The following is a 22,007-nucleotide window of genomic DNA, read 5'->3' on the forward strand; positions in this document are numbered from 1 at the left end:
ATAATCAATTAACACCAATAAGAAAACTAATTAATTGTTATCATCCCAATCTATAATAATTACTAGTTTATCACCCACAAGATACATAAAGTAAATATGGCAGAAAAAGAATAAATAAAAGAACGCATAGAGAAAAAACAAATACAAAATCAACGAAAAAAATGGATAAGCCTGTTGAGGGGACAGGCAGGCATCAGATGTAATGAAGAGTTTTCTGTGTAGAATCTCCAACTTTAATGCTATATCCGGAACTGAAAATTTGCTAACAAGAATCCAGTTTTTTGTCCAAGGTGGAAGATACAGAAGAAATTTGCATAATTTGAAATAATTTATCCAAATTCTTCTTAAATAAACTTTCTTAATAAGGGGGAAAAAACATGAAGCATAGAGGAAAGAATGATCACAGAAAGTAGAAGAAAGTTTGGCCAACGCACGTCTATTATACTTCCCTCTGTTTGCAACAATCTTTGCATGACCAATCTGGATCTTTTTACTTACTAAATAAAAAAAAAGTTTTTTTTTAAATGAAAGTTAGGAGTAACATTAAAACTTAAAACGTACAGAAATTACTCCGTATATGAAAGGGGCTTTTTCTCCTCAACACCTGGCTCTTTACGCTGAAGTTTGACTCTTTCTCTTAACTCTATTTTTAAAACAGTAAGAACCTTTAGCGTGAAGAACGGGACGTTGCGGAGGAAAAGCCCCTTTCATATACGGAGTAATTTCTGTTTGTTTTAAGTTTTAATGTTGTTCCTTACTTTCATTTAAAAAAAACTTTTTTTTTATTTAGTTTCTGGACGTTCTTGAATTAATGCATGTTTTGATCTTGACTCTCCGGACATAAATAATTAAAACGAAATTTGAATATTAATTAATTGTAATTAATCGGAAGATTTTAAGGAAAAATGAGCGAGGGAGGAGGCATAGTTGACCTCCAATTTTTCGATTCCTAGAAAAAGCAACTAGAACTTTTAATTTTTTACAAACGTTTTCATTGGTAAAAAATATATGTAACTTACGAATTAACTTACGGAACGAACTTCTATATTCGTATGTTTTTATTGCGTATATGAGGGGGTTCAACCCTCGTCGATACCTCGCTTTTTACACTAATTCTTAAATTTTGTCCCAATTCCTTAAGAATGACCTCTGAATCACAAAGGCCGTAGAATAAATAGTTGATATTACTAAAAATACTGTATCGTAAAGAGTGAGGTATAACAATGAGGTAAACCCATCATATGCGTAATAATTTTTGTTCGTTTTAAGTTTTAATGCTGCTCCTTACTTTCGGTAGAAAAAAATTTTCATATTTATTTTTTCATTGCTTTTTCAAATAATGCTAGAAAATCCTGCGCCCCCTTCATTGAAATTCTCTTCCCCCATGAGAAGTTTCTCCACGGAAATATCCTCCCACGTAACCCCCCCTCAACTCCCCCCCCTAAACAAAAAATACCCCTGAAAACGTCTGTACACTTCCCAGTAGCCATTGCTATATGTACATAAAAAAACTAGTTTTTCAATCTGAAAGTAAGGAGCGACATTAAAACTTAAAACGAACAGAAATTACTCCGTATATGAAATGGGTTGTCCCCTCCGCAATCCCTCGCTCTTTATGCTAAAGCTTTTAATTGTCTTAAAAAGCAGAATTGTGGTAAAGAGTCGTTTTAAGTTTTAATGTCGCTCCTTACTTTCAGTTAGAAAAACTAGTTTTTCTTATGTAATTTCTGAACGTTTTTGAATTAATGCATGTTTGATTTTGGCTCTCCACACATAAATTATTAAAATGAAATTTACATTTTAATTCCCTTTTTTGGCTAAATGGCTTTCTCTTAGTTCTGATCAGACGATTTTGAGAAATATGGGATGGGGAAGGAGGCCTAGTTGCCATGCAATTTTTCGGTTACACAAAAAGGCAACTATAAATTTTAATTTTTAACGAATTTTTTTATTAGTAAAAATATACGTAACTTAAGAATTAACTTACGTAACAAACTTTTATATTTTTAAATTTTTATTATGTATATGAGGGGGTTTCTACCCTCGTTAATACCTCGCTCTTTACACTAAATCGTAAGTTTTGTGCCGATTCTTTAAGAATGACCCCTGAATCAGAAAGGCCGTAGAATAAATAGTTGAAATTACTAAAAATACTTTAGCATAAAGAGCGAGGTATTTATCTCCTCCTAAATACCCCGCTCTTTATGCTAAAGTATTTTTAGAACCCCTCATATGCGTAATAATCTCTCTTCGTTTTAAGTTTCAATGGCACTCCTTACTTTCAATTGAAAGAATTTTTCCATGTTTATTTTTTCATTTTTTTTTATAGTAATTTTAGAAAATCCTGCGCCTTTTTCACTGAATTTCTGTTCCCCCATGACATATTTCTCCAAGGAAAGATCCTCCCACATAGCCCCCTCCCCTCAACCCCACCCCCAAAACCAAAAAAAATCCCCTGAAAACGACTGTACATTTCCCAATAACCATTATTATATGTAAACACTGGTCGAAGTTTGTAACTTGCAGCCCCTCCCCCAGGGACTGTGGGGGAGTAAGTCATTCCCAAAGACATAGTTATTATGGTTTTTGACTATGCGGAACAAAATGGCTATCTAAAAATTTTCATCTGTTGACTTTGGAGAAAAAATGAGCGTGGGAGGGGGCCTAGGTGCCCTCCAATTTTTTGGTCACTTAAAAAAGGCACTACAACTTTTCATTTCCGTTAGAATGAGCCCTCTTGCAACATTCTAGGACCACTTGGTCGATACGATGACCCCTGAAAAAAAAAACAAAAAAACAAACAAACAAATAAACACGCACCCGTGATTTGTCTTCTGGCAAAAAATACGAAATTCCACATTTTTGTAGATAGGAGTTTGAAAACTTTGCTACAGGGTTCTCTGATACGCTGAATGCGATGGTGCAATGGTCGTTAAGATTCTGTGACTTTTAGGGGGTGTTTTGCCCTATTTTCTAAAATAAGACAAATTTTCTCAGGCTCGTAACTTTTGATGACAAAGAACAAATTTGATGAAACTTATATATTTAAAATCAGCATGAAAATCCGATTCTTTTGATGTATATTTTAGCATCAAAATTCCGTTATTTAGAGTTTCGTTTACTATTGAGCCGGGTCGTTCCTTACGACCCGGCCCAGTTCGTTACCACGAACTGTTTGAAACATAGGTCAAAGCCTGTAACTTGCAAACCCTCCCCCGGGGACTGCGGGGGAGTAAGTCGTCCCTAAAGACATAGTTATTATGTTTTCGACTATTGTGAATAAAATGGCTATCTTAGAATTTTGTTCCAGCGACTTTTAGGAAAAATGAGCGTGGGAGGGGGCCTATGTGCCCTCCAATGTTTTTGGTCACTTAAAAAGGGCAATAAAACTTTTAATTTCCGTTAGAATGAGCCCTTTCGCGACATTCTAGGACAACTCAGTCGATACGATTACCCCTGGGGAAAAAACAAACAAAAAAAAACAAACAAAAAAAAACAAACAAATAAACACGCATCCGTGATCTGTCTTATGGCAAAAAATGCAAATTCCACATTTTTGTAGATAGGAGCTTGAAACTTCTATGATGAGGTTCTCTGATACGTTGAATCTGATGGTGTGATTTTCGTTAAGATTGTATGACTTTTAGAGGATGTTTTCCCCTATTTTCTAAAATGAGGCAAATTTTCTCAGGCTCGTAACTTTTGATTGGTATAACTGATCTTGATGAAACTTATATATTTAAAATCAGCATTAAAATGCAAATCGGATGAAACTAGAATAAGTACACTCCCTTATGTAGGCTTACCTCTCTTCTTGTAATGATTTCAGCCTATTTAACTTACTAAAGAAAACAGTCATTTCAAAAATCCTCTCTCGTTCTCTTTATTATAACTCTCTAAAGTCAATTTGCTTTAGTTACCCATGTTTTCTCTTTTCTTTTTTTTTCTCTCTTCTTCATTTTCAATTTTTTGTGGTTATGGTCCTCAACAAGTTCGCTTCCAGGATCTTTATTATTATTGGTGTTATATTTTAGTTTTCAAACAGTTCGTGGTAACAAACTGTAGTAAGGAGCGACCCGGCTCAATAGTAACCAAAACTCTAAAAAATATAATTTTGATACCAATACCTACATCAAAAGAATCGCATTTTAATGCTGATTTTAAATATATAAGTTTCATCAAGTTTAGTCTTACCCATCAAAAGTAACGAGCCTGAGAAAATTTGCGTTATTTTAGAAAATAGGGGCAAACGCCCCCTAGAAGCCATAGAATCTTAACGAAAATCTACACCATCAGATTCAGCATATCAGAGAGCCCTACTGTAGAATTTTCAAGCTCCTATCTACAAAAATGTGGAATTTTCTATTTTTTGCCAGAAGGCAGATCACGGATGCGTGTTTATTTTGTTTTTTTTCGCCAGGGGTGATCGTATCGACACAGTTGTCCTAGAATGTTGCAAGAGGGCTCATTCTAACGGAAATGAAAAGTTCTAGAGCCCTTTTTAAGTGACCAAAAAAATTAGGGGGCACCTAGGCCCCCTCCCACACTAATTATTTTACCAAAGTCAACATATCAAAATTCTGAGATAGCCATTTTATTCAGCGTAGTCGAAAAACCTTATAACTATGTCTTTGGGGACGACTTACTCTCTCACAGTCCCCGTGGGAGTGGCAACAAGTTACAAACTTTGACCAACGCTTACATATAGTAATGGTTTTTGGGAAGTGTACAGGCGTTTTCAGGAGGATTTTTTTGGCTGGGAGAGGGGTTGAGAAGAGGGGGATATGCTGGGGGAACTTTCCATCGATAATTTTTCATGGGGGAAGAAAATCTCCATGAAGGGAGCGCAGGATTTACTAGCATTATTTAAAAAAAACAATGAAAAAATAAATATGAAAAAGTTCTTTCAGCTGGAAGTAAGGAACGGCATTAAAACTTAAAACAAACAGAAATTATTACCCATTTGAGGGGCTCACCTCCTCCTAATACCTCGATCTTTACGCTAAAGTATTTTTAGTAATTTCAACTATTTATTCTACGGCTTTTGTGATTCTGGGGTCATTCTTAATGAATTGGGACAAAATTTAAGCTTTAGTGTAAAGAGCGAGGATCTGACAAGGGGGCGAACCCCCTCATACATGTAATAAAAATATGAGCATACAAAAGTTCTTTACGTAAGTTAATTTATAAGTTACGTAAATCTTTTACTAATAAAAATATTCGTAAAAAATTAAAAGTTCTAGTTGCCTTTTTTATTAACCAAAAATCGGAGGGCAACTAGGCTTCCTCCCCGCTCCTTTTTTCTCAAAATTATTCGATCAAAATTATGAAAAAGCCATTTAGCCAAAAAAAAAAATGCAAATTTCGTTTTAATTATTCCTCTGCGGAGAGCCAAAATCAAAACATGCATTGATTCAAAAACGTTCAGAAATTAAATAAAAAAACAAGTTTTTTTTAACCTAAAGTAAGGAGCGACATTAAAACTAGAAACGAACAGAAATTACTTCGTATATGAAAGAGGCTGTTTCCTCATCAACGCCCAGCTCTTTACGCTAAAGTTTTTTACTGTTTTAAAAAGAAAAATTGAGAGACAGAGTCAAACTTTAGCGTAAAGAGCGGGGCGTTGATGAGGAAGCAGCCTCTTTCATATACGAAGTAATTTCTGTTCGTTTTAAGTTTTAATGTCGCTCCTTACTTTCAGTTAAAAAATCTTGTTTTTTTATTTAATATTTGAATAAATTGAATTGAATTGAATTCCAATTTAATCGTATAAGGAATTGCGTAATCTGAAGGTCAAAAATGTTCGCGTATTAAAGACCAAAACTAATAAAAAAAAAAATACCAAAATTATTTCGATTTATTTCGAAATAATTTTCGAAATATTTCGAAAAATTGGGAAAAAAAAATTTATTCCAAAATTTTTTCGATTTGTTTCTGAGTATAATAAAAAGTAAACAAAACAATTCTTTTCTTGGGTATAAAAAAAATCCAATTTTTTGAAACTACAAAAATCCGTGGGGCACTCATCACATAAAACTCATAAGCATATTATGATAATCTTGACGACGTGACTTGTATGTTGCTATTGAAAGATAAGAAGCATAAAAAGGAACATGTACCATAAAGGTCCTTGAACTGTTATAAAGCATGTCCTGATCATCATACCCTTATTTTTTTAATCTGGAACTTTTATTTCTGGATACCAGAAAAATTTAATGTTTTCTACTTTTTAGTGAAATTAGAGATAAAGGTGTGTCTTAAAAAAGGTTGAAAAAGATGTTATATGGCACATTTTGAATAGAATTTTTTCAATACCCTTTCTCAGCTAAGTTTTAGGAATTAGGTCTGAAATTTGCGTCTCAATGCAGCATGCTATTTTTTCTAACTATGAAAAAAGGCACTCCATTCCTAAATTCGAAATAAATTGAGAAAAAAAAACGGACGTAAATAATTTTTTTTTCTATATTTATTACCTCCTGTTTCACATCCCATAAACTAAATTAGTTTACTGTAAAATTGTCATAAGTTTGGAATAAAAAGTTGATATATGTTAAATGACTTAAATTCTTTCCTTCAATAATTCTACAATTTCATGGAAAATTTTGGTCCTTGCAAAGTTTTATTTATGGTAAAAATTCTGTCTTAGCAATAAAGGAAGTGACAATGGTCTTGAATAAAAACAAAATTTACCAAATATTCTTTCATAAACGGAATTGCATTCGATGAAATTTCCAAATTTTTATCTCCTATTTTAGATGATTTATGTGGCGCCTTTAAAATTAATTTTGTGAATTCAGGAATATAAATGGATTTTTTAAAATTAGACATTTATGATTTGAGAAAGGCTAGTTTTATTCACTAGACGTCAGTTAGGACTAAAAATATCAGATTCAGTGTATCAGAGAACCCTATTGTAGAAGTTTTCAGCTCCTATCTACAAAAATGTGGAATTTTGTATTTTTTGCCAGAAAACAAATCACGGGTGCGTGTTTATTTATTTATTTTTTTTTTTCTTTTCCCCAGGGGTCATCGTATCGACCAAGTGGTCCTAGAATGTCGCAAGAGGGCTCATTCTAACGGAAATGAAAAGTTCTAGTGCCCTTTTCAAGTGACCAACAAATTTGGAGGGCATCTAGGCCCCCTCCCACGCTCAATTTTTTCCCAAAGTCAACGAATCAAAATTTTGAGATAGCCATTTTTTTCAGCATAGTCGAAAACCATAATAACTATGTCTTTGGGGATGACTTACTCCCCCACAGTCCCTGAGAGAGTGGCTGCAAGTTACAAACTTCGACCAGTGTTTACATATAATAATGGTTATTGGGAAGTGTACAGACGTTTTCAGGGGGATTTTATTTTGTTTTGGGAGTAGGGTTGAGGGGAGGGGGCTATTTGGGAGGATCTTTCCTTGGAGAAATATGTCAAGGGGGAAGAAAAATTCAATGAAAAGGGCGCAGGGCGCAGGACGAATCTGGTCACGTTAGAAAAAAATTCAGAGTTTAATATACAATGCTGGGTGTTCGGAGCCTCTCTATTATAGAGTATAATTTGAAAATAACACAACTATAAGAGCGATAAAACATATATACCACAACCATAACTCAACTAACGAAAGAACTGCTAAGAGATAACACAACTATAAAGCGAAAACAGGTGAAAACTAACGGGAAAATAAACGAACTAAGAGGTGGAAGGGGCCCAGAGAAAAAAATAATCCTTTTCTAATTTTGAGCCTGACTTCCGCAAAGGAGCAATAATGTCAGAAGCCCCGAAATACCGAATTATTTTCTTTCAAACAGTTCGTGGTAACGAACTGTAGTAAGGAGCGACCCGGCTCAATAGAAACCAAAACTCTGAAATTTTGATACCAATAGCTACATCAAAAGAATCGGATTTTAATGCTGATTTTAAATATATAAGTTTCATCAAGTTGAGTCTTACGCATCAAAAGTTACGAGCCTGAGAAAATTTGCGTTATTTTTTAAAATAGGGGGAAACTCCCCCTAAAAGTCATAGAATCTTAACGAAAATTACACCATCAGATTCAGCGTATCAGAAAACCCTACTGTAGAAGTTTCAAGCTCCTATCTACAAAAATGTAGAATGTTGCATTTTTTGCCAGAAGGAAGATCACGGATGCGTGTTTATTTGTTTTTTTTTTCCCAGGGGTGATCGTATCGACCCAGTTGTCCTAAAATGTTGCGAGCGGACTCATTCTAACGGAAATGAAAAGTTCTAGTGCCCTTTCAAGTGACCAAAAAAATTAGACGGCACCTAGGCCCCCTCCGACGCTAATTATTTTCCCAAAGTCAACGGATCAAAATTCTAAGATAGCCATTTTATTCAGCGTAGTCGAAAAACCTTATAACTATGTCTTTGGAGACGACTTACTCCTCCACATTCCCCATGGGAGGGGCTACAAGTTACAAACTTTGACCCGTGCTTACATATAGTAATGGTTATTGGGAAGTGTACAGGCGTTTTTGGGAGGATATTTGGTTGGGGGAGGGGTTGAGAAGAGTGGGATATACTGGGGGAACTTTCCTTCAAGGAATTTGTCATGGGGGAAGAAAATTTCCTTGAAGGGAGCGCAGTATTTACTAGCATTTAAAAAAAAAACAATGAAAAAATAAATATGAACAAGCTTTTTCAGCTGGAAGTAAGGAGCAGCATTAAAACTTAAAACGAACAGAAATTATTACCCATATGAGGGGCTCACTTCCTCCTAATACCTCGCTCTCTACGCTAAAGTATTTTTAGTAATGTCAACTATTTATTCTACGGCTTTTGTGATTCAGGGGTCATTCTTAATGAATTGGGACAAAATTTAAGATTTGGTGTAAAGAGAGAGGTACTGACGAGGGGGCGAACCCTCTCATATGTGTAATAAAAACATGAGAATAAAAAATTCTTTACGTAAGCTAATTTATAAGTTACGTATATCTTTTACTAATAAAAAGATTCGTAAAATATTAAAAGTTCTAGTTGCTTTTTTAATTAACCAAAAAATTAGAGGGCAACTAGGCTTCCTCCCTGCTCTTTTTTCTTAAAATCATTCTATCAAAATTATGAGAAAGCCATTTAGCCAAAAAAAAATAAATAAATATGCAAATTCCTCTGCGGAGAACCAAAATCAAAACATGTATTGATTCAAAAACGTTCAGAAATTAAATAAAAAAAAAACAAGTTTTTTCAACTGAAAGTAAGTTTGACTCTATCTCTCAACTCTTCTTTTTAAAACAGTAAAAAACTTTAGCGTAAAGAGCGGGGCGTTGATGAGGAAGCAGCCCCTTTCATATACGAAGTAATTTCTATTCGTTTTAAGTTTCATATACGAATTAATTTCTGTTCGTTTTAAGTTTTAATGTCGCTCCTTACTTTCAGTTGAAAAAACTTTTTTTTATTTAATAATACCTAGATCAACCCCTGCAGACGAAATGAATGCTTGCCTGAAGAATTCTAATTTATGGGCACACGTAAAAACATTAAAATTAACTACAAATATGCGTGTCCGATTGCAAAACGATGACTCTGGTCAAACATTTTCAGATCAATTGCTGGCAATTGGAAACGGAAAGCTCCCAGTAGATTCAATTTCAGGACGTATACAACTACCTGCTGAATTCTGTAATTTAGTGACGTCCAAAAATGAATTGATTGAAAAAGTATTTCCGAATTTTCTAAACAATTATAAAAATAATAAATGGCGAAATGAAAGAGCGATTCTTGCACCCAAAAATATGGACATCCACGAAATCAACAATATTGTTTTGACCAAGATTCGAGACCAGGCAGTCCTTTACAAGTCAGTCGACACAGTTTTGGAACCAAATTAGGCGGTTAATTATCCATCTGAATATTTAAATTCCGTGGATCTTTCAGGGTTTCCACCACACGTGCTACAACTAAAAATAGGCGTACCAATAATACTGCTAAGAAATATCAACCCACCAAAGCTTTGCAATGGCACGCGACTTGCCGTAAAAAAACAATGGAAAACGTAATAGAGGCCACAATCTTGACAGGGCCTTTTGAGGGTCAGGCTGTTCTTATTCCTCGCATTCCCATGATTCCAACGGATCTACCTTTTCAATTTAAAAGATTGCAATTCCCAATTCGATCTGCATTTGCAATCACCATCAACAAAGCTCAAGGTCAATCATTAGAAAAATGTGGTATAGATCTTAATACTGATTGTTTTTCCCATGGACAATTGTACGTTGCATGTTCGAGGGTCGGTAAACCTGACAATCTATTTATATGCTGCGACAATTGGACAGCGAAGAATGTTGTATATTCGCAAGTTTTACGCAGTTAATTTGTATTGTATCTATCTATCTATCTATCTATATAAAAACGAGTTTGTGTATGCATATTTGTTTGTTTGTAAAAAGAGCGTTTGCATATGACGTCATTATAAGTACATAAGGCTTTGTATATGCACAGACAATGGGAAAGCCAAGAATGTTGTATATTCGCAAGTTTTACGTAGTTTAAAACACATATATAAATCTATCTATATTCATAGGTGGTACACAGGGACACAACTACAATGGCCCGTAACTAATATGGCGCGTAACGACTTACGCACGCGGGGGGGCTTGGGGGGGGATGCGAAGCGCCACCCCAATAGCTAGTTAAATAATAATTCAATAAGTACTTCAAATTGCAGGCTGTATTGAACTGAGGATTTGTCTGTCCTTGGCGGGAGAAGTGTGTTAATAAAATGACTGATATTGATAAAGTCGAGAGGAGGTGGAGAACTGAAAAATACTGAATATAGATTTTTCACTACAAAATAAAAAATGCCCACATTTAAAAATAGACTATAGAGACATGGAAACATAACAAGAATATACCAAACAGTGCATTTGTTACTATAATGACAACATTGATCGTAGAATAGGTAATATTTTCAGGTTTGGTTTGCCATAATCCTCAGTGTATTGTAGTAGTGAGTAGCAGGCTATGACCCGTTGGGTAGAAATACTAGAATTAAGCATTAAAATTTTTTATGCCTTTCGGTAATTTACCGAGAGAAGTGAATGACCCCATAAATTAAAACGTAAATCTTAAAACTACAAAAGTTCTATGCTTAGAAATCAGTAATACAATTGACCTGAAAGAGAACATGGCATCTGAGATTGTGAATTTTTATCGTGACCGATCTGTATTTGTTACTGGAGGTACTGGATTTTTTGGAAAGATTTTGATTGAAAAACTACTTAGAAGCTGTCCAGGACTGAAAAATGTATATGTTTTAATACGTTCAAAAGCAGGACAAGACCCTAAGAATAGACTACAGGATTTGTTGTCAGTGGCAGTAAGTGCTTGCTTATCTTTGTCGGTTAAGGTAATTCAGAAGGTGGTATATTACATACATATAATAAATCTCCAAAAAAGTGGAACAGCAGAATTTTTCTAATCTAATTAAGGACCAGGTCTCTCAACAAAAAAGGTTATTTTAGTCAGGGTGTCTAAAATACACTCAAAAGAACTTCAAATCCCCATTTCTCAAATATGAGCCTGAATGAGAAAAGAGAATATAAAGCATTTAAAAACAACAAACAAAACACAACAACGGATGCTTCTATATAGGTTGAGAGTCAAATTTGATAGGAAAAAAGAGGCCCGTTCATTCTGAAGACCTTGTTTAGAATAAGGGAGGTGCCTGTATATGCAAATTTAGCTTAAGCGTAAGCTGTTGGCACTTCTAAAAAAAATTCCTATTCTAACTAAACGAACCCCGGGTTTAGTAGGCACTCTTAAAAAATTGAGACAAACAGCCTGACTTTAGCGTAAATAGCAAGGTATTGACGAGGAGGCAACCCTCCATATATAGAATAATTTCTGTTCATTTTTCAAATAATACCGGTATATCTGACTCACCCTTTTAGAAATATACCACTCCCCTTCATGGAGAAATCCTCCGTAGATATTTCATCCGACGTAAAGTACATCCCCTTCCCGTCAAATTCCCTTCATACAGTCTTTTCCTTGCTGAAAATCGACCCTCCTGTAAGATTGCCTGCGGAAGATTCACTCTGAAAAATTTTCCTTAGCATTCTTTCACTTGAATTAGATTTTAATCTCTAATCAGTGTCTAGATCATCCTAGAAATGTCTCCTTCCGCGGAAATTGTTTCCTGGAAATCAAAACACATGGAAAAAAAGTCATTGGATAATTTCGCTGGAATATCATCACATGAAAAATTTGGTAAAGAGAATGTGAGACAATTAAAAAGAATTTTGTATAGTAATTCAGTCAAATCCCCCCCAGTGTAACATTTCACCTATAACATTCACCCCTCTGGGATTTCCCTCCCTAAGTAAAATTCTCCCTATAGAAATCCTTTCCACCCATAACCCCTGCTCCCAAAAAACTTCTGTATACTTCCCAATAACAAATGCCAAACGTAAACATTGAGCGAATTTCCTTACAGGCCTCTCCCTTTGGACTGTGGGGAGGGAGAATTTCTACAGCTAATGACTTAATTAATTGATCTTTCAGCTATATTGAACGAAATGACTATCTCAAAATTTTCATCACATAATTTGGGAATAAATGGGCGTGGGAGGGGGCCCTGTCGCCTTCCAATGTTTTTGCTCACTTGAAAAGGGTGCTCAAACTTTTTATTTCAATTCGAAAGCACTCTCTCCCGATCATCTGGGACTAATATTTTGATACCATCACTCGTGAAAAAAAAACAAACAAACAAACAAATAAACATGCATCAGCATTTGTCTTCTGGCAAAAATAGCAAAATTCCACGTTTTTGCAGATAGAAGTTAAAAATTTCCACATTAGGGTTCCTTGCTATGGTGAATTTGATGGTCTAATTTATATTAAGATTCCTTTAATTTTATGGGATGTTTCCCCCCTATTTCAAAAATCTGGCAAATATTCTCAGGCTCGTAAATTTCGATGGCTAACACCAAACTTAAGGAATTTCTTATATTTGGAATCAGCATAATAAGTTAATTGTTTTGATGTACCTACTGATATTAAAATTCGTTCTTTAGAGTTTCTGTTACTATTAAGCCGAGTCGTTTCTTACTTACAGTTCAATACCATGAACTGCTTGATATTAGGGATACTTGCTGCCCTGATCTTTACAGTAAAATTTTAACTTTTATCTAGCAATGCTTCAAAATAAATATTCCATCGAAAAAGATATCCCATTAAATTTTAAAAAGGGAACTCATATCCTAAAATAATTTTTCAGGAAGTGGCTTATTAAATTTTAGGAGAGGATCTGTTTGGAAAATACTGCCCTCAGGGAGCCCCCCTTCATTCCTTAGTCCCCTTTCCTTCAGGTGTGCATATAGGCTACATTGTTTACTATGAAAAACTTCAGCGATCCTCTGCAATAAACAAAATAATAAAAACAACTAATCAGTGAGCATCTTATCAAAAGCTTATGCAAAAAGCTAATTTTCCATGCATTACAAAGAGAGGGGGCTTAAAACCTCTTATATGCTCCGTCATTTTAGGTTTTTTTTTGTTCTTTTTTAGCAAAGTTTAATGTCTTGTGTGAAAAGAAGATAGAGAATTGAAATATACTCTTGAGTGATTTCTTGTGTTTCTAAAAAAGCTCTAGATAATGTGATTTGTGCTCAAATGATTTCTGTCCTAATATTCCATGACAACTGCTTGGCATGATCATCCCCTGGGAAAAATGGGAAAATAGTTAGGTATATCTGTTGTACCCATTCAGAAAATACTTCCCTTGCTTTTCAAGATGAGGGACTTAATACCATGAAAAGAATGGGCTTTAGACCATGAAAAAGAGATTCGAATCCTTAGAATTTTGCAACTTTTTTTGCTCTCTTTGGGCGAAAATTTAAGTTCTATGACTAAAAACGGCAGAAAATAGATCTATGCTCTAGTGGGATCTCTTTTTTTCTTAAAGAGCCCTGAAAATGTCATTTTTATAAAAAAAAAACTTTTCCAGTAGCCTACAACCACTGGTTTGTTATGATAAAAAAAAAAGAAGAATTAAAAAAGAAAAGAAACAAGAGCTAAGAGCTCATATGACACTTGTGACGAAGCAAGAAGAGCTAAGAGCTAAGAGTTCATATGGTATAAGCTCTAACAAAATTCAAAGAATCAATAGATTCATTTAAAAGGAAAATAAGAGGCTTAAAAGCCGTCAGGATTTAAAATAAGAGCTCTGAGTCACGATGTCCTTCTAAATATCAAATTTCATTAAGATCCGATCGCCCACTCGTAAGCTATAAATACCTCATTTTTTCTAATTTTTCCTCTCCCTTTAGCCCCCCCCCAGATGGTCAAACCTGGGAAAAAGACTTTATCAAGTCAATTTGTGCAGCTCCCTGACACGCCTACCAATTTTCATAGTCCTAGCACGTCCAGAAGCACCAAACTCACCAAATCACTGAACCCCTCCCCCTAACTGCCCCAAAGTGAGTGAATCTAGTACGGTTACGTCAATAACGTATCAAGGACATTTGCTTATTCTTTCCACCAAGCTTCATCCCGATTCCTCCACTCCAAGTGTTTTCCAAGATTTCCCCCTAGAACTCCCCCCAATGTCAAAAGATCTGGTCGGGATTTGAAATAAGAGCTCTGAGACATGAATTCCTTCTAAATATCAAATTTCATTAAGATCCAATCACCTATTCGTAAGATAAAAATATCCCAATTTTCACGTTTTCCAAGAATTCCGGTTTCCCCCTCCAACTCCCCCCAATGTCACAGGATCTGGTCGGAATTTAAAATTAGAGCTTTAAAGCACAAGATCCTTCTAAATATCAAATTTCATTAAGATCTGGTCACCCTTTCGCAAGTTACAAATACCTTATTTTTCCAAATTACCCCCCCCCCCCAACTCCACCAAAGAGAGTAGATCCGGGCTGGTTATGTCAGTCACGTATCTTAGACAGGTTTTTATTTTTCCCATCCAGTTTCATCCTGATCTCTCCGCTTTAAGTATTTTCTAAGATTTCCGCCCCCCCCCCCCTCAATGACGCTGGATCTGGTTGAGATAAGAGATCTGAGTTACGAGGTCCTTCTAAATATGAAGTTTCCTGAAGATCTGATCACTCATTCGTAAGTTAAAAATACGTCATTTTTCTAATGTTTCAGAATTACCAACCCCCCCCCCCCTCAGTTGAGCGGATCCGTTCCAATTATGTAAATCACGTATCTAAGACTTTTGCTTATTTTTCCACCAAGTTTCATCCCGATCCCTCCAATCTAAGCGTTTTCAACGATTTTAGGCCCCCCCCCCCAATGTCACCAGATCCGGTCTTGATTTAAAATAAGAGCTTTGAGAAATGATATCCTTCTAAATATCAAATTTCATTGAGATCCGATCACCCGTTCGTAAGTTAACAATACCTAATTTTTTCTAATTTTTCAGAATTAGCCCCCCCTCCAACTACCCCAAGGAGAGTGGATCTGTTCCGGTTATGTCAATCAAGTATCTAGGACTTGTGCTTATTTTCCCCACCATGTTACATCCCAATCCCTCCACTTTAAGTGTTTTCCAAGATTATAGGTTCCTCCCTCCCAACTCCCCCCCAATGTCACCAGATCTGGTTGGGATTTAAAATAACAGCTCCGACACGATATTCTTCCAAACATCAAATTTCATTAAGATCTGATCAACCGTTCGTAAGTTCAAAATTCTTCATTTTTTCTATTTTTCCATATTAACGGGCCCCCCACTCCCCCAAGATAGTCAAATTGCGAAAAAAAACTATTTCCAATTTAATCTGTTCCGGTCCCTGATACGCCTGCCAAATTTCATCGTCCTAGTTTACCTGGAAGTGCCTAATTTAGCAAAACCGGGACCGACAACCGACAGAATTTGCGAATGCTATATGTCACTTGGTTAATACCAAGTGCTATAAAAAACAAGAGCTAAGAGCTCATATGGCACTTGTGACGAGGCATGAAGAGCTAAGTGCCAAGAGATCATATGGTATGAGCTCTAACAAAATTCCATGAATCAATAGATTGATTTAAAAGGAAAATAAGAGGCTTAATGCCGGTCAGGATCTAAAATAAGAGCTCTGAGTCACGATGTCCTTCTAAATATCAAAATTCATTAAGATCCGATCACCCACTCGTATGTTATAAATACCTAATTTTTTCTTATTTTTCCTCTCACTTTAGCCCCCCAGATGGTTGAATCTGGGAAAACGACTTTATCAAGTCAATTTGTGCAGCTCCCTGACACGCCTACCAATTTTCATCGTCCTAGCACGTCCAGAAGCACCAAACTCGCCAAATCACTGAACCCCTCCCCCCAACTCCCCCAAAGAGAGCGAATCCAGTACGGTTCCGTCAATCACGTATCAAGGACATTTTCTTATTCTATCACCAGGCTTCGTCCAGATTCCTCCACTCAAAGTGTTTTCCAAGATTTCCCCCTCCAACTCCCCCCCAAGGCAAAAGATCTTGTCGGGATTTGAAATAAGAGCTCTGAGACATGAATTCCTTCTAAATATCAAATTTCAATAACATCCGATCACCTATTCTTAAGATAAAAATACCCCAATTTAAAGCACAAGATCCTTCTAAATATCAAATTTCATTAAGATCTGGTCATCCTTTCGTAAGTTACAAATACCTCAATTTTCAAAATTACCTCCCCCCCCTCAACTCCACCAAATAGAGCAGATCCGGTCCGATTATGTCAGTCACGTATCTTAGACAGGTTTTTATTCTTACCATCCAGGTTCATCCTGATCTTACCGCTTTAAGTATTTTCAAAGATTTCCGGTACCCCCCCCAACCGACCCCCCCCCCCCCAATTATGCTGGATCTGGTTGAGATTTGAAATAAGAGATCTGAGTTACGAGGTCCTTCTCAATATGAAATTTCATTAAGGTCCGATCACTCCTTCGTAAGTTAAAAATACGTCATTTTTTCAAATTTTTCAGAATTAACCCCCCCCCCCAATAGAGTGGATCCGTTCCAATTATGTAAATCACGTATCTAAGACTTCTGCTTATTTTTCTCACCAAGTTTCATCCCGATCCCTCCAATCTAAGCGTTTTCCAACATTTTTGGTTCCCCCACCCCAAACTACCCTCAATGTCACCAGATCCGGTCGGGACTAAAAATAAAAGCTTTGAGACACGTTATCCTTCTAAATATCAAATTTCATTGAGATCCGATCACCTGTTTTTAAGTTAAAAATACCTCATTTTTTAAATTTTTCAGAATTAACCCCCCCCCTCCAACTACCCCAAAGAGAGCAGATCTGTTCCGGTTAGGTCAATCAAGTATCTAGGACTTGTGCTTATTTTTCAGACCAAGTTTCATCCCGATCCCTCCACTCTAAGTTTTTTCCAAGATGTTAGGTTTCCCCCTCCCAACTCCCCCCAATGTCACCAGCTCTGGTCGGGATTTAAAATAACAGCTCGGACATGATATCCTTCCAAACATCAAATTTCATTAAGATCTGATCAACCGTTCGTAAGTTAAAAATTCTTCATTTTTTCAATTTTTCCGAATTAATGGCCCCCCCACTCCCCCTAGATGGTCAAATTTGGAAAAAGACTATTTCTAATTTAATCTGTTTCGGTCCCTGATACGCCTGCCAAATATCATCGTCCTAGTTTACCTGGAAGTACCTAAAGTAGCAAAACCGGGACCGACAGACCGACAGAATTTGCGAATGCTATATGTCACTTGGTTAATACCAAAATCCGATCACCCACTCGTATGTTATAAATACCTTATTTTTCTTCTCCCTTTAGCCCCCCAGATGGTCGAATCTGGGAAAACGACTTTATCTAGTCAATTTGTGCAGCTCCCTGACACGCCTACCAATTTTCATCGTCCTAGCACGTCCAGAAGCACCAAACTCGCCAAATCACTGAACCCCTCCCTCCAACTCCCCCAAAGAGAGCAAATCCAGTACGGTTCCGTCAATCACGTATCAAGGACATTTGCTTATTCTATCCACCAAGCTTCATCCCGATTCCTCCACTCAAAGTGTTTTCCAAGATTCCCCATCCAACTCCCCCCAATGTCAAAAGATCTGGTCAGGATTTGAAATAAAAGCTCTGAGACATGAAATCCTTCTAAATATTAAATTTCATTAAGATCCAATCACCTATTCGTAAGATAAAAATACCCCAGTTTTCACGTTTTCAAAGAATTCCGGGTTCCTCGTCCAATCCGCCCTATGTCACAGGATCTGGTCGGAATTTAAAATTAGAGCTTTAAAGCACAAGATCCTTCTAAATGTCAAATTTCATTAAGATCTGGTCACCCTTTCGTAAGTTACAAATACCTCAATTTTCAAAATTACCCCCCCCCCTCTCAACCCAACCAAACAGAGCAGATCCGGTCCGGTTATGTCATTCACGTATCTTAGATAGGTTTTTTATTCTTCCCATCCAGTTTCATCCTGATCTCTCCGCTTTAAGTATTTTCAAAGATTTCCGGTATCCCCCAACCGCCCCCTCCCAATTATGCTGGATCCGGTTGAGATTTGAAATAAGAGATCTGAGTTACGAGGTCCTTCTAAATATGAAATTTCATTAAAATCCGATCACTCCTTCGTAAGTTAAAAATATGTAATTTTTTCTAATTTTTCAGAATTAACCCCCTCCCAATAAAGTGGATCCGTTCCAATTATGTAAATCACGTATCTAAGACTTCTGCTTATTTTTTCCCACCAAGTTTCATCCCAATCCCTCCAATCTAAGCGTTTTCCAACATTTTAGGTTCCCCCACTCCAAACTCCCCCCAATGTCACCAGATCCGGTCGGGACTTAAAATAAGAGCTTTGAGACACGATATCCTTCTAAATATTAAATTTCATTGAGATCTGATCACCCGTTCGTAAGTTAAAAATACCTCATTTTTCCAATTTTTCAGAATTAACAACCCCCCCCCCCCAACTACCCCAAAGAGAGCGGATCCACTCCGGTTATGTCAATCACGTATCTAGGACTTTTGCTTATTTTTCCCACCAAGTTTCATCCCGATGCCTCAATTCTAAGTGTTTTCCAAGTTTTAGGTTTTCCCCTCCCAACTCCCCCCCCCCCCCAGTGTCACCAGATCTGGTCGGAATTTAAAATAAGAGCTCTGAGACACGATATCCTTCTAATTATCAAATTTCATTGAGATCCGATCACCCGTTCGTAATTTAAAAATACTTATTTTTTTTTAATTTTTCAGAATTATCCCCCCCCCCAACTACAACAAAGAGAGCGGATCCGTTCCGGTTATGTAAATCATGTATCTAGGACTTGTTCTTATTTTTCCCACCAAGTGTCATCCCGATCCCTCCACTCTAAGTGTTTTACAAGATTTTAGGTTTTTTCCTCCCAACCCCCCCCCCCCCAATATCACCAGATCCGGTCGGGATTTAAAATAACAGCTCTGAGACACGATATCCTTCCAAACATCAAATTTCATTAAGATCTGATCAACCAGTTCATAAGTTAAAAATACTTCAATTTTTCTGTTTTATCCGATTAACCGCCCCCCCCCCCCACCTAGATTGTGAAATTGGGAAAACGACTATTTCTAATTTAATCTGGTCCGGTCCCTGATACGCCTGCCAAATTTCATCGTCTTAGCATACCTGGAAGTACCTAAAGTAGCAAAATCGGGACCGACAGACCGACTGACCGACAGAATTTGCGATTGCTATATGTCACTTGGTTAATACCAAGTGCCATAAAAAGAGATAAATAATAGCTGTCGGCGCAAAGAAATTATCTGCTACCATCTTCTTGTGGGGTTTAAAGTTTTTAACCCTAGAGTTTGTGCAACAGACTTTTCAGTCTAGTTAAACCCATAGAAAGATCAGTTTTATAGTTACTTTTTATCTGTATAAGTTATATAGTTAAACCTGTATAATAGTTTACATCACATTATTTTTTTAAACTTTTGTTTCTTATGACCTATTGGTCCCCCTTTACCGTCAATATAAAATCCTGCTTATGAGTACCGTATGAAGCAGCTAACTAAATTGGGCAGGGCATTTCAATTTTGGCACTACATTCCTGTGCAATATAGTTATATTGGCGGGTTTGACTGGTTTGGTTAGGATAGAAGCCAAATTTTCGTTTTTGCTGAAGTATTGCTAAGGGAAAGTCATTGACCAAAGGAAGAAGGGGCGCGAGAGGATTTGAATTATCCCTCCTGAGCTTTAACGTTGTGTCGGAACGTTTTATTCACTTAACTTAACAATATTCTAAGACGGGTGCGAACATTTAGACTAGAATCCAACCTACATTGTCTCTATGAATAAAACTTTCTGGAGACAAGTACCTCACGCCTTCCCTCCTAGGTCACTAGCTTTTCAATAGCCTGGAAATGCTACAGCGAAAACTCAGATGTTGCTCATGATCGAGTTATAATAAAGGTTTATGAGGGAGACCAATTTACCTCAAATTAGTTTTGGCCCTTAAAAAGGGCACTCAAACTTTCATTTTAAATTACAGTTAGCCCCTCAACAAGACTACCTCTCCATAGAAAGTGGCCAGGCAAAAATATTTTTTGTGTTTGTGTGGACCCTTTTTTGTGAAAAATGTTTTTTTCTGTTGTTCTTTCTGCTTTAGACTCTAATGCAGAATTGCAGACTCAAGCGCAAATTATTTCCTGGTTTTGAGAAAGCATGGGGGCTGTCAGTCCTACTCATGTTAGTTTTTGCTTCTTTTGAGTTTGACTCTGCTATTTATGGCAATTTCTATTTGTTTTGGGTTTCACTTATTTATTGGTGGTTATTTGTGGTAGTTTTAGGCCTGGAAGGTTATTTGACTTTATTTCTGCTCATTTTTGGCTTAGTAGAGATCTGTACTTTTTTTTAAGAAAGTCATTTTGTGGGAAAAGTTTTTTTTTTGTTATTTTTTTTTGTTATTCATTGACATAGCATTTTCCATAGAAAAATAATATTTGAAATCGCTTCTTTTTTTTAAAGCAATCCATAGTTTGCCTTGCTATTCGTATGTTGGATAAACTTATTCAACAATTTTTAATCCTGAGGCAAATACTATTGTTCAATTTCAGTTTATACCTCTCAAGTTGATTTGAAAAATAAAACTTAACATTATTCACAAGAAATTCTGTCTATCTTTTTTGACGACGTGGATACACTTACACTCTTTTGATTTATTTAACTTGTAAGAGAAGAAGTAACAACAGTAATAGCTCTGAAAGTTTTAAAAAAATACCCTAGTAATTCCAGATTTAATGCTGAGGTTTCTTATTGGCTACCATACACGCAGTGCTTTTTGATTTAGTTTAAAAAATACCGGGTTTTAAAGCATAATGGGCCAATTACGTAACTCTGGAGGGTTGACATACCTAATATCTCAAGGGACATAGCTGATGGACTTTTCTACTTGGCAGAACAAAGTGGCTGTTTCTAAATTTTGGTTGGACGTGCCTGGGAAATGAAAGGGCTTATGAGGAGGGATTTTTGCCCTCCAATCTCTTCTTACTCTTAAAAAGGCCACAAAACTTTCAGTCCTTAACCGAATTAGCTCCTTTAGAAGTTTGAATGATGTTTCTTGCTTTTATAGGGCGGTGCCACCTATGATATTGCTTATATGCCCTTTTGAAAACCTGCATGCATATAGTTTTTTCGTGTAATTAAGACAACCCATAAACGTTCCCTAAAAGTTTCACATCAATACCCTTAGCGTCATTACCTGACACGAACAAGAACAGTGGTGGTATTGTTAGTATATGTATTTTATTTTCCGGATTTGAACGTTTTTCTCACCTGGAAATTTTAACTTAATACAAATAGATGTGGCTATGAAATTGCTGATATATCTTTTTGATAGCCTGTATATTTATGTACCGTTGTGATTTTCATCTTGAAGCTCTTAGCCTTACAAGTAGTTACAATAGACGTAGTAGTTGAAGTAGCAGCAGTAGCATTAATAGTAAATGTAGCAGCAGTATTAGTAGTACCATGCACATACTGTCTTTTGGTCAATTGATCTTCCCCTTTATGTGTTTTCTGAAAGTTTCAACTTAATACTCAAATCCCTTCTTGAAAT

General features: G+C 36.3%; 1 protein-coding gene across 1 annotated transcript in view; it reads left to right on the forward strand.

Moving 5' to 3' along the window:
• Window positions 1-11,090: 11,090 nt before the first annotated feature.
• The window catches only part of LOC136032027 (putative fatty acyl-CoA reductase CG5065), a gene marked incomplete at its 3' end in the record, with an annotated part of 82,337 nt that continues 71,420 nt past the window's right edge, over window positions 11,091-22,007 (forward strand). The window contains 1 exon segment of the mRNA XM_065712113.1: window positions 11,091-11,323. Within this exon segment, the coding sequence (XP_065568185.1) occupies window positions 11,132-11,323 (192 nt within the window).

This window comes from Artemia franciscana, chromosome 10 (assembly GCF_032884065.1).
Source record: "Artemia franciscana chromosome 10, ASM3288406v1, whole genome shotgun sequence".
Taxonomy (NCBI): domain Eukaryota; kingdom Metazoa; phylum Arthropoda; class Branchiopoda; order Anostraca; family Artemiidae; genus Artemia; species Artemia franciscana.